Source organism: Panthera leo, chromosome F2, assembly GCF_018350215.1.
Source record: "Panthera leo isolate Ple1 chromosome F2, P.leo_Ple1_pat1.1, whole genome shotgun sequence".
Classification (NCBI taxonomy): Eukaryota; Metazoa; Chordata; class Mammalia; order Carnivora; family Felidae; genus Panthera; species Panthera leo.
In genome coordinates this window covers 78,531,691-78,545,155 of record NC_056695.1, presented here as the reverse complement: position 1 = coordinate 78,545,155, position 13,465 = coordinate 78,531,691, and the positions used below count along the sequence as shown (strand labels likewise).

Sequence of the window (13,465 nt, the reverse complement as noted above, 5' to 3'; positions counted from 1 at the left end):
GAGGAGGAGGAAACACCCAGACAGGTGTAATGGGTTCCTGGTGATGAAATGGGCTGAAGTGAGAAAAAGCTTGGAGACACCCCAGCGAGCAGATTCTCTAGAACCACTCTGCTTTCCGTGTCGTCCCCACTGAGCCACAGTCTTTGGGGACAGGAGAGCAGCGAGGGGAGAGCACCATCTCGTGCATGGCCTGGCGCACAGGGGAGCCTCAATGAGCATTGAGTGAACAGAGGTGCCATGTTTTTTCCACAGGGAGAGGCAGGTGTCCCTGGTGCTCCAGGATTTCCAGGCGTGCGGGGACAGAAAGGAGAGCAGGTAAGTGACGAACCTCTCCTGTGCCCCTGCAAAGCCGCCCCCTCTGGAGTTTAGTCCCTGGAGCAGTGGGTGGTCTTGGCTGGGGCTTGGGGGTGTTTCCCCAGGTTTATGGAAGAGAGAAGGTAGGGGACCAAGCTTCTCTGGTGTGTCACCTGTGGCAAAGGGACAGGGACTGAGAGATCTATCTGCAAAGGGTGGACCATCTTCAGATGGAATTGATGGGAACAGGGCGGGACGTCATGACAGGTGCCTCGCCCCTAATGACAGCCAGCCGCCCAAGTTGGGCCTCACCTTGGCGTTTACTGCTAAGGCAAGAGCAGGTCAAGAAAAAAGGGATTTTGCCCAAGGTCCGCTTGCTCTTATGGGGAAAAGGCAGGTGCTGAGATCTGGTGTTTCCCAATTTCATCTTTCACCACAGGGCGAGAAAGGGGAGCTGGGCCTCCCAGGCCTGAAAGGTGACCCAGGCAAAAAGGTAGGAGCTGCTGCTGGCCTCCTGGTCCTCAGTGACCCGAGTCGCCCAGCCTTCCTCGTGAGCATGTGTGTGGTGCCTGCCGTGTGGTGGAGAGGGCGCGCGTCTCTGAGACAAAGCGGGATCTGGCTTGCAACCTGGTGGTGCCTTGTCTGACCTCTCTGTGCCTCGGCGTGCTGGCTGGACACGCTCCGCTAACCCTTCCTCGGAGGGGAGGGCTGCTGGGAAGCGTGACTCCTGTCCTGTGTGTGAAGTGAGGTGCCGTGGACTCGATCGGGACAACCCGACGGGGGTCGTGTTACCAACAGCTGCCCAGATGAGGAAGCTGAGGCACTGCAAAGTGGCCATATCGCTCTCCCAGGGGTGCGCGAACAGAGCATGTTGCTGTCAATCCCCAAGCCCCGGCAGCCGGTCGGATCAGCGTCCTGGCTCCTTGCAGGGCAGAGCCTCTGGACGGCCTGGCCCGTGGGCGCCTGAGCGACACCCACGGGGGCTTGTGTCCCCCCTTCTCCCGCACAGTGGTCCCCCCCGCCGTGTCCCCTCTGTTTCCCGTTCTCAGTCCGCCTGTCCTTTCTTGGCTCCCAGAGGGGCCTCCCACCCGCTTCCCTCTTGGGCTGGAGGCTGAGAGCTGTACTCTAAACAGAACTGCCGTCTAGAAATGGGCAGGGCGTCGTGCTGTCAGTTTTTCCAGAATCGCAGTTTTCATTTGCGAAACTCATTTCCAGGATGCAAAGGACTCAGTGAGACCATAAAGCTCCTTTTATTGCTTTCGCAGAACAGTCAGGCCCGTGGCAGAATCACATTCACGCGTCCAGAAAATCCGGCCTCTCTTTTTCTCCAGAGAAATAGGTGGTGATGATAATTCTGGTCGAAAATCCAAAACAAGACATTAAAGCGACACTGTCCCCATCCGACTGTTTCTTGCACGTCACTGCCTCTGCTTGCCAGTCCGTTCCTGGCCACCATCCACGACGTGCGTTTAAACCCCATGGCGTCTGGAAAGTGGGTACAATCATCTCCTTTCTCAGGAAGGGCTGCCGAGGGCTTCACGTTTTCCTGCAGGAGCTGGGATCGGAAAACACCCGTCTAGTTAACTCTGGCGCTCAGGTCTTTCTGCAGCCACGAAGAGGGGCCACAGGGGTCTTCCCTGGCCACCTGCTATTCCTTCCTCCTCATCTTCTCCCCCCCAGCGCTGGGGAGGGGCTGGCTGTACCCGAAAGGCAGTCTTTAGGTCCTCTGGGTTGGAGACACGTTTCTCCTCCAGTCCTCTCCTCAATAATACACACCCACACATTCCCTAGTGTCGACATAAAACGAACAAACTATTTTTTAAAATTTTAAAGAGGAAAACAGTTTTATTCAAGCCCAAGTTAGGACAGCGGCCTGGACACATGATCTTCACCAAGAAGAGAGTGCTCTAGGGGACAGGCGTGCTGCAGGGTTATAGATGACTTTACAAAAAGGGTTACAAGTTGTCATGACAAAGGACGTTCCAGGGAGTTACAGACTTTCTCTTGTGGTTTTAGTATGTGCAAAGCTGTATGACTTTAATCTTACCGGAACCAGGGGGGTTTATTGTTTTTCCTACCTTTATGTTTGGAATGCTTTTTTCTGGTTATTGTTATTTTTTAACAAAGCAGATGTATAATATGTGCTGGGGCAGAAATAGAGCCCATGCTCTGAAGGTATTCTGAGTCATTTTCATGTTGGTAAATGTTAAAGTGTAGCTTCCCTGGGAGCCCGGGGCCCACACAAATGAAACATTGAAAATTTCCTTTATCACTGGGAAACACTCAACTTCTGATTATTTGGACTTTTTCATGTGGGGTACACTGGGTTAAATGAGATTGCTTCTGGAGCATCAGGAAGTCAGTGTCAGGAAAATAACTGGGTCAAATCATGTAATGCAAATAGCACCAAGAAAGTGTTTTTCTTTAAAAACAAAACAACTTCTGGAACTTCAGCGAAGGCAATGCTAACTTGGGTTCTGAGCTTAAAACCAGGCTCAGCCATGTGCTGGGTATGACTTCAAGCAGGTGCATGAACGTTATGTGTCATTATCCTTATTTATGAATGAAATGGGCATACCAAAGTGTCTGCATTATAGGCGTTTCTATGGAGATTAAATGAGTTAAGGGGTGCCTGGGTGGCTCAGTCGTTAAGCGTCTGACTTCGGCTCAGGTCATGATCTCATGGCTCGTGAGTTCGAGCCCCACATCAGGCTCTGTGCTGACAGCTCAGAGCCTGGAGCCTGCTTCAGATTCTGTGTCTCCCTCTCTCTGCCCCTCCCCAGCTTGTTCTCTCTCTCTCTCTCTCTCTCTGTCTCAAAACATAAATAAACATTAAAAAAATTTTTTTAAAAGTTAAAACATGTATAAACATAACCCGGTAACTGGAGTTAAATACCGTATAACCATGGAAATAAGACAGAAACAACGTAACTATGTTTACCGTATTATTACTGTTTGCTAAGAGTGGCCTTGTCCCTGTCTAAGCCAGCTTTATTCATTCCTGTGTTCACTAACCACACATGGAAAGCCTGCCACAGTCCTGACCCTGGGCCACTCGGAGCACATGTGGGCACAGACATCCAAGTCCAGGCATCATGTGACACATGTGGAGTGACAGGCTTTGGGGACCGTGTGCTGTGTGTAGTCCCTCCTGCATGGTGCTGCCCAGTGCCCCTCTCCCCTCAGGTCAAAGGTGTGGATTTCCTCCCTACGGGGCCCCTGTAGAAGATGATCTCAGTCAGCCTCCATATGATATGAGCTGAATGTAGTATTATCAGTATATCGCAAAGAGGTAAATAAGCCCAAAGAGATAAAATGATGTGTAAAGTGGTAGATTGAGGTTTAAAGCTCTGGAGGCTTAACTCCCAGACCTGTGTTGTTTACAGGGATGTAAATGTGTCCCCTCAGCCCCCTGCGAAGAGCCCATCCCCTCCACACGGGCTGGGACAGGGCCCGTGGAGTCTGTAGGGGGCACATGTCTTTGTGCCCAAGGGCGCACAGTGGGGATGTTTGCTGTCTCGTGGGTTGTGGTGGCAGGAAGCAGCCTGAGTGTCATCAGCAAGAAGATGGACAGTGGATCACTTTATCTCCGCATTCACACTGGAATAGCATCGAGTGATAGGAGTGATCGACAGCTGCCCAGAGTGGCCTGGATAATTCTCAAAACATAAGGTTTTCGTATGTCTGAAATAGTCTCTAATTTGGAGTCTGTCTTTCATGGTAGATACCGCGTGTGTGATTCTGTTGCCTGGGGAAAGGTGTCCCAGGATAAGCAGAGTTCGCTTGAGGATAAATGGTCATTTCTTTCTTTTTTTTTTTTTTTTTTCTCATCCAGGGTGAAGTTGGTCCTGCCGGCCCCCCTGGGTTGCCTGGAATGGTAGGTTACACTGCTTCTCATCCTCTCCTTCTTTGAATCCCTAAGGCAGCCCCCCTCCCCCACTCCTCACTTAGTTATAGACATCTTTTTAATAGAGATTGCCTGTTCCTAGGTCTTGCGATCCAGAAATACATAAGCATCTCTAAGAACCACCTTGCACTTACTGATTTATTGATTTTGTGCAGCAAGCACGGTTACTATTTAGCAGAACACTGGTTAGACACAGAATATATACCCACCTGTTACATACGGGGAAGTTGAGGTCCAGAGACAAGCAGGGGGAGACTTTGTCCAGAGTAAGACTGCACATGGATATATAACCATGACTCATGATTCCACCCCATGCAGGAATGAGGGCAGGCATCGTGATTGGTGTTGAGTAAGAGCATGGGCTTTGGAGCCAGGAAATAGTGGGCTTGAGTTCCTGAGTCCCTTATCCGCCATCAACCAGCACTGATCTTAGGTATATTGTTTAACTTCAAAGACCTCACCTTCTCGTCTGTTACGAAAAACTACTATACCCAGCTATAGTACGTTTCTAGTGAAAACTAACTGAATTAATACAGGGTATGTAGTATAGTTTCTGGTACATAATAAACACTAAAAATAACTGCCATATGAATATGGGAGCATATTTTGGGTTGTTTTTTTTTTTCCATCTTAATGTTTCTTCCCAGCCTTAGTAGTTTGTGCTTTGATCAGTTGATTTTGGGGAAGTTGAACATGGCTTCAGGGTTGGCCAGTTGCTCGATTCCCAAAGTAGGGAACTGTCTAAGTATGGAGGCCAGGAGATGAGAGCCTGAACACCCGGAAATCCCATCTGCAGGATGACAGAAAATCATACTCTGTGTCGTTTGTGTTTGTTAAATCATTACTCCCCTGTTCAGTCTCCCCCCACATGCATGCCTGTCGGAATGAGACTCAGCCATTGCGTAAGGGTGTTAGAAGAATCTCAGAATTATATTTAGAGCCGCAAATGGTCATATAAAACTCTTGTGTGATACTGGAAACATCTGATGTTGGCAGGCATGCAGGGAAATGAGCACTATTGTGTCGTGTGAGGGCAGACTGGTAACACTTGCTCGAGGAGTTACTCAGTATTAACGTATCGTAAAGTGTGTGCTTGTAGCTTAGAAATGCCATTTCCAGGCATCTGTCCCAGAGAAGTGTTTGCACTGTGTGCATTTGAAAAAACATGTACAGGCACGTACATTGTAGTTTTACTTATAATGAAGTATTATAGGCAACTTAACGTGGCAGAAAATGAAGTAAACCATAGGATATCCATATCCTGGAGTCCTAGTTTATAAAAATACACACACACATGCATGTGCACACACGCGCACACACACAACGTATGTGGCCTTGGGAAGATACTGGAACGCAGCAGAGATGTGGTGGAAAACCCAGCATGGGCTCACGGCCCAGCCGGTGGGGCCACTTCCTGAGGCGCACTCACTGGCTGTGGGAGTTCCGTGAAGCAGTTTGCCTGTCTGCCTCCCAGTTTCTTATCCACACTGCAGGGAGAACAGATGATTGATCTCTCCATTACTGTAGAGAATATGTGGCTTTACACGTATATACAAGGACCAATAACCACGTGTTTGCTGTTGATATTTGTAGAATTCGTGTGCAAAGTCGTGCATTTTTATACATTCGTAATTGTGTAAAAGTACTGAGAAAAACTTGCTACACTGGGAAACGGTGGTTTCTTCTGGAGAAGAGACGGGTATTTGGGGACATAGAGGCTAAGGTTAGGAAACTTGCTTTTATCCTTCTATTTTGACTTCATTGTGTTTTCAGACTAGAATCTGTGATGTTCTTTTGCCCACTCACTTATTTTTCTGAGCACCTGCTGTGAGCCAGGCACTGGTGGTGTTTGGACCCCACAGAGCTTCAGCCTGGTGGGCGACACAGACTCTAGTCCCCTGGTGGCCCTGAAACATGTATATCACAAATTATAGGAAATGCCAGCAGGGGAAAGAACAGGGTGCAGTTAGGGAGAGTAACGAGGGGACCTAATTTATATTTGGTGGAGGGGAAAGGGGGTCTTGGAAGACGAGACGTTGAAAACAGCCCCAAGGATGGGCTGTGGTCAACCGGATAAAGGGAGGATGGGAGTGTGTTCCCAAAGGACAGCAGGTGCAAATGCCCTGTGGCTGGAGAAGCCATGGCATCTGTGAAGCGCTAATGGCAGCATGGACATGGGGTGGGGCTGGAGGGCCACGTGGCTCTATGTGCCCGGATAAGGAGTGGCCAGAGGGCGCCTCCCCTGGTTTCTTCTCACACACGTCATGCCCAGGGGATGCTGCTGGTGACAGACTCTGGGGGTCGGGGGCGATGTCCCAGGGTCCGATTACTCACAAGGATTCTCCATCTCAGCCCAGGGCACCCTGAACAGAGAAGGTTTCATCCCCACTTTACTGATGTGGGAATGGAAGCTGACAGATGGTCACAAAGTTTTAAGTGGGGGTGTGACTCCGGGTCCCCCATCTAACCACAGTGCTTTTCTGCCCTGCCTTGATCACCCCTCGGGGACTTGAAAGAAATATGTGATTGTACCCGTCAACACGAATCATCACTAAAGGAAATGCTGGGGCTGCGTTCTCCCACGTGGTCAAGTCTCTTAGAGGCAGGTGGTTAAAAGCAAGTCACATCTTTCTCATTTCTGTGCTTTCCTTTTCAGACGCCCCTGTTCACGCCGCACCCCAGGATGCCAGTAAGTAGCAGCGGCCCCTGGGGGCTGCAGGTGCCCTTTGGCCAGACCTGTGCTGCCCGCCTGCTCTGGCTCCTGACTTAGCCCCTCCACACGGGTCTGCAGGGCGGCTCACTTCCAGATTTGTCCAGACAGCTGGGCGGTGGCGGTGGGGTGGGGAGGGCCAGCCCTCTCCTGGGGTAAGGTTGGGTCTCCGCTGCCCAGAGAGCCGGTGGTCGGGAGGAGAGCAGGTCAGGTGACGGTGGACTGAGGAATCCCAGGGAGCATTGCCGAGGATGTCGGCCTGAACGGGTCCCAGAGACTGAAGCACACTGGGGGGACCCGGGTCTAAGAGAGGCCGTTCGGAGGGAGGACAGTGGAGCCCCAGCCAGCTGCAGGGTGTGGCTGGCGCACGGAGCTCTTGTGGCTTCTCCCAGAGACTAAAACGCTCAGCAAGGAGGCTCATCATCGTGGCAGCCGCGGGGAAGCCTTTCCCTCCTCTGTCCATGAAAGGCTCTCGAGAAAATAAGCTTTTCCAGGATGACCTCCGCTCTCGGCAGCACTGCGGCCCGAGGCGTGCACCTGCTTGTCCCCTTTGCTCTCAGGACGGGGTCCTCCTGTGGCTGCTCCAGGCCGTGCAGCCGCTGAGAGCCCGCACACATCCGCATTTCAGTGGTTGCTTTGTGGGAGCGCTCGGTGTTGAGCGTATATGACTTAGAAAGCTGCAGCGTATCTTGTATATGTGGGGAAAGATAGGAGCTGGGGCAGCGAGCCAAGGAGCGGAAGGGGCGGAGCTTGAGCGCATCCCGCGTGGCAGGTGCCGGGCTGCCAGTGCTGACGCTGTCCCTGAGGGAGCTGCACATGTGCCCCGTTTCACAGATGACGACTTGTGGGTCAGAGGAGCTATGCAGGTTGCAAAGCACCTGCCTGGGAGATAGGCAGTGAGATGGGTTGTGGGCTGCAAGGACCTGCCTGGCCACAGCGGCTGTCCCCACCTGCCGAGGAGATTCAGGGCTTGCCCAGGTGGTGGCCGCCCACATCACAGCACCCCAGTGTCTGCCTCTCCCAGGACCACCTCTCCTGGTCTCCGTCCTCTGGGTCTCTCTCCCTCAGACCCACCCTGAGCCCCTCCAGCTGGAGACAAGCCTGCAGAGGCGGCCCCTCCTTAAAGGAATCACTCCCTTAAAGTTGATTTCCAAGGTATTCCAGTTGGAAGGCTCATGAGGGAGAGTCTGGGCCTGCCAGGCCTCCCCTTTGGACCCCAATTGCAACACTTCCTGTAGGGTCTGAGCCTTTCGGAGATCAGGAAGCCACCTCAGGTGCAAAGTGAAGAAATTGTGTCTATGGGGGAAAAAAAAACGGTTCATTGTGGATTATTGCATGAGTCTCTCTGGGACCAGCCTCGTCGCCATGGTAACTGTACTTGTGTTGATGGTTTTGAAAAGTGATGTTTGACATCTCCTTGCTCTCCTGAGGCATGCTCCCTTTGAGTCCCTGCACATGGCGCAGGGTGGCAAAGTCCCAGGCATAATTAAGCAAGGGAATAGAGAAGGCTGGGAGGAAAAACCCACCTCCCTCTGTCTGGGGATGGAGAAGGCTGCTGGGGCTGGCTGGGGGTGGCACCCGGGGAGGCTGGGATGCCGCGTGCAGGTTTGCGGAGGGGACCTGGTCCTTCACTGGAGGAAGGAGGGACCAGCAGCCTCGGGCTTGGGGATATTGCAGCTAAGAACTCAAGAGGGTCTTTGTAAGGGGTGGGCAGGGGGCGCTGGCAGGTGGTGAAGAAGCAGCCAGCTAGGAAGGGTCTGGGGCGGCCTGACTCCACCCTGTCAGCCTGCAAAGGAATCTGCAGGATGCCAGCCCAGTTGCAGGATGACACTGAGCCCAAAGAGGGTGTTGACGTGGTTGACGGACTCACCGGTAGGGGGGGCAGCCTGGAGGAGAAAGGAGCCACTCACACCCGTGCGTTCAATGGCTGTGGATGAGTACCCACTGTGTGCTCCTGGAGTGAAGGCTCTGCTTCCTGACTGATCCCCAGGCTGGGGCTGAAAATGGCTTGAGCACCTTGCCTGTGAGTCCCCAGGGGTCCCTCCTCTGGCCTGACAACCGCCATCTACAGTCCCTTCCTCCAGCTTCTTCCTACTGCATCACCCGAAAGAACCCCATTAGCCCTTTTGTCTTTGTGGGTTGTATTGCCAGTGACTGGAGGACCAAAGAGTCTCGAAAGTCCCCACAGCAGGGAGGAAAGTGTGCTGGCAGGAAAGTATTGCTGTCCCTGGTGAGCAGAGCTGGAGTGTATGATGAGCTGGTTTGCTCCAGAGGAACCAGTGAGGTCACACCTGTGTGGGTGCCATGGAGCACTTTGCAAAAGCCACCTCATTGAATCTTGGCCACAGCTCCCCAAGGTAGACCATGCAGATTCCATGCCACACAGGATGCGGAGAGAGAGAGAAAACCAGCCAGGACTGTGCAGATGCTAACTGGGCGATCCACCAGTCGCTTGGGCGAGGAGAGCAGGTGGGAACCCCAGGCAAGGTCTCCGGAGTCTGCCTGTGCCCGGGGAGAGAAAGCAGCCTGTCTTCCGGCTTCTCCTGCACCTGAAGGTTTAGGACTAGCCCACCCCAGGCTCCCTAACTCACACGTTAGAATTTGCCTTCTAGATGCTTCCAGGGGCCTCCCCAGACTTCCTGGTCTCTGGAGCCTTTGCTTTCAAATTCCCTGCCTATGCGGGCCTTCTTTATACCTTCCAGGAAGTACTCATCCCAGTCTCTCCTGCGGCCTTCCTGCAGATGGGGACCTGGGGTCTCCCTAGGCAGCCCGTGGGACTCAGGGACAGCACTGGGTCCTGCTCCTTTAGAAGGAGCCGTGCGCAGCCCTTCTGATGCACAGGCTTCCATCATTACCCTGCTGTCTCTAGAGAGCTCCACAGACCCCCCCCACACACACACTCTCCCCTCTGGGGCTCATCTCTGCTGCCCCTTCTCTGTGCCTTCTCCGTGCCTCACACTGTGTGAAATGGAGAACTTGCCTGTTCATTTTGTAGATATGGTCACAGAGGACCCTATGACTAAATACTCTGCCCGCGGTTATAGAGCCAGCACAGTGGAGAACCAGTTCTAAGCCAGTTCCTATGGAGCTGAGGCTGTTTTCACCACGGTCCACCGTCTCCATCCATCTCCCATCCTGGCCCCTCAGCCCTGAAAGGTGGAGGCCTGCGTGCTTTCCAGGGCCACCCTTGATGGAGACTCTTGTCTGCCCACCTTCTCACAGTCACTGGCAGGGAACAGGGTGAGGCTGTCTTGTCCCTCCATCCTTCCTGGGAGGTGTTGGGAGCCCTGGATGGGACACCAGCAGATCAAGAGAGTGACCCGTCTCCTCGCCTATTGGATGACTCGATCCTGGGCAGCCCCCGATAGTGCACACCTTTTCCTGGCTGTGGCCCACCTCTTCTTCAGCAAAAGCTAGACACGCCGATCTAGCCATCGAGGGTGCAGCCCTGAGTCTGCAGTCTGTCAGGTCCCTTGAGCAAAGCCTGCTCCCCAACTCCTCCATCAAGATAAAGCAGGGATGGGGCTCAGGGTCCGAGAATCACCTTTCTGTTCAACAGTCCCTCTATCACTGTTGACCGTCTGCATGTGCAGGGCTTGGGGCTGGAGGGGGTGGGAAGGACAACAAACAAGTGTCTAAGTGCTGTGTGACAGGTACTGCGGAGAAAGACACTGTGACGCGAGTCCCTGAGTTTGGGGTAGCTTCCCTGAAGAAGGGATTCTTGATCTTGGATTTGAAGGATGAGAAGAATCATCAGAGTCCAAGGTGGGGGGGCGATAGGGGAGAGAACCCCACGCAGAGAGAACAGCCTTTGCTAAGGGGTCAGGTGCAGAAAGCGGACAGGAAGGGCCAGTGTGGCCTGATCTGGGCACAGGGCAGGGTACGTGTGCTGTCCTCTGCTTCGCCAACAGGGAGAACGAGGGCCGAAAGGAGAGAAGGGTGATCCCGGCATGCCTGGCGAGCCGGTGAGGGCCCTGTACCCTGTGTTCTGCACCCCACGCACCCCCTGCCCCGTGCACCTGGTTGCAGGGCATCCAAAAGCCGTGTGACTGCATGTCTGAACTGCATGGTCTACTCACAGGATCCCCACTAACCGAATCCAGCCCCTTCCTCCTTCCTCACAGCTCCAAGGATGTCCCCACCGTGGATCCCATACCAAACCCACTGCACGTATCCCCACCCCACCTGCTAGGAACCAGGGTGACCCCAAGCCAGACCCACTGCCCTTGTCCCTGCCCCACCCCACCTGCTAGGAACCAGGGTGATCCCAAACGAGACCCACTGCCCGTGTCCCCGCCCCACCCCACCTGCTAGGAATTAGGGTGATGACCTAGTTCCTTGATGGTTCCATTGCAGGGATCTCAAGGCCATCCTGGAGAACTGGGGCCTCGGGGACCCATCGGAGCGCCGGTAAGAAACCCTCTCTCCGACTGTGGGCTCTGAGTTGCAGAAAACCCTGCCCACCCGCTGTCTCTCCCTGTCCCCAGTGGCCCTGCCTGCCTGGCATTTTGGGGCAGCCCAGAAGGGGGCACTACCACAGATGCTGTGAGCCCAGCGCCCCCAGGGGCCCTCACAAGGCACCCAAAATGCAGCTCTGGGGGTGGGCGCTACCTCTGGACCCCTGGATGGGGAAGTGATGCTAGGACACGGGGTGGTTCAGATGCAGGAAAACCCTCCCACCCTCCCCTCTGACTGGCGGCTCTGGTGTATCTGCTGCTGGTGGGGATTAACATTTTTATTTTGTGGTTATTTTTCTCTGCTTGAGCTCCTTAGCTGCCTCTCTCTCAGGCACGTTCTCTGGAGAGTTCCCTTTGCACTGACCTGTCTGGGCTCAGATCCCAGGGGTGCCAGTGGCTGGCTGTGTGCACCTGGGCCGCCCTGTTCCTCTGAGCCTCGTTTACATAAGGTGTCTGTGCGAATACCTATACCCGGGGTTGGGGGGGGTGGTGGTGAGGCCGGGATAAAATAACCACAGGCTGGGCTCCAGCGGATGGACAGACGGCCAGGAGGTTGTGATTTCCACGTGCTGTGGACTCTGCTCCCTGCCCAGTATACATTAATGGATTCCGATGAGCAGGGTGTCCCTGAGATGGTCCCACATGGGGACAAGGACAGCTTCCCCATGATGTCTCACTGCCCCCTTTGTCTCCCGGGCAGGGTGCCAAGGGACAAGAAGGCCCCCGGGGGGCACCTGGAGCGGCTGGAAACCCTGTGAGTCCTCATGCACTTCCCGGGGGGCCCGCAGAGGGAGGCTGGGCCCGCATGTGCCCTGGGCTCTGGGCTGACTGTAGGGAAGGGCCGAGTGGTCGGCCAGGGCTGGGCACCTTGGAGCAGCAAGGACCAGGAGCGACGTCCTGGTCTCTGCAACATTACTTGCGCTTCAGGGCTTTGTCTGCAAGCCCAGCCCGTGACAGGAGTGTCCTTCCACACGTGTGGAGGATGCACACAGGGACACACAAACATCCCCTCACACTTGCACACATTCTGAAACCAGGGCGCACCTGTACTGTGATGCACACGCCCCTACAGAAACTGTCAGCACGCGGGCATGGCTAGGGACACATGGCAGACAGGTGCCTTCATGCACAGGCCTTCTGAACTCTCTGCCACTGTGCCTGGTCTCCCACGGGGCCGGGATCTCCGTGGGGTTGGCACTGGTGTCCCTGGGCTGACAGAGCTACTTGTCACGATGCCACTGGGGGAGCAGACCACCTCCGCACCGGCTCTCCCTGGAGCAGGAGTGGAAGTGACCACCCCCTTGCTCCTGGGACAGTGGGTTAGATGTACCTGGCTGTAGTGTGCTTGCATAGCCCAGGCCATCCGTGCACGTGGCCGAGGGGAAATGGGGTCAGCCAAGGGCGGTGACCAACATGGATGTCCCAGGGTGGGGGCAGATGGCAGGCTCCTCCCTGCCAGTCAAGAGAGCCCTGGACGGGGTGCAGCCTGGAGGGAAATGGAAGCTGCATGCAGGCAAGGAGGCCTGGAAGATACACGAGGAGCCTCCAATCCTTGGAGAGTTCCCTGCTTCCCCATCTCCATGGTGTCGACCCCCGCACCCCCTCTCGTGGAATCTTCGTTAACCATGAGTGTTGCATTCGCATCCACTTCCTCTAGGAAGCATTCCCTGATGCATCCGTCAAAGTGAACACGCACACACACATGCATGGGCACACTCACACGTGCACGTAAACACACATGCACAACACGCACCCTCCACGTCTGCCACCTCCGTGCCTTGGTCCTAAGGAACCTCCTGTTCCCCACGTGCGTGCCAGAATGCACTCACTGGAGGTCTGGCCAGCGGGGCACCGCAGCATGCACGCGGGAGGAGGTCACCTTCCCTGTGGAGGGAACTTCGGGCCAGGAGCAGTTCAGCGAATTACCGTGAACGGAAGAGAAGGCGGGTTTACAGACACACCGGGGAAACCACCTGTAATCACTACGTGGGGCCTTTCTAAACTTCTGCCTCTGCATAGGGCACTCCTGGAGCTGCAGGCCTGCCTGGTGCCAGCGGCCCCCCAGGAAGCGCGGTGAGTGATCGGGGGAGGGCCAGG

At 54.5% G+C, this 13,465-nt stretch overlaps 1 protein-coding gene across 5 annotated transcripts in view; it reads left to right on the top strand.

The window, feature by feature from the left end:
• Positions 1-13,465, top strand: part of COL22A1 (collagen type XXII alpha 1 chain) — a 259,317-nt gene that overhangs the window by 154,395 nt on the left and 91,457 nt on the right. For all 5 annotated transcript variants that reach the window (XM_042923636.1, XM_042923634.1, XM_042923635.1 and 2 more), the window contains 8 exons: positions 253-315; positions 734-787; positions 4,130-4,171; positions 6,858-6,890; positions 10,823-10,876; positions 11,268-11,321; positions 12,069-12,122; positions 13,388-13,441. In XM_042923636.1, the coding sequence (XP_042779570.1) occupies positions 253-315; positions 734-787; positions 4,130-4,171; positions 6,858-6,890; positions 10,823-10,876; positions 11,268-11,321; positions 12,069-12,122; positions 13,388-13,441 (408 nt within the window). The remainder of the gene's footprint in view (positions 1-252; positions 316-733; positions 788-4,129; positions 4,172-6,857; positions 6,891-10,822; positions 10,877-11,267; positions 11,322-12,068; positions 12,123-13,387; positions 13,442-13,465) is intronic.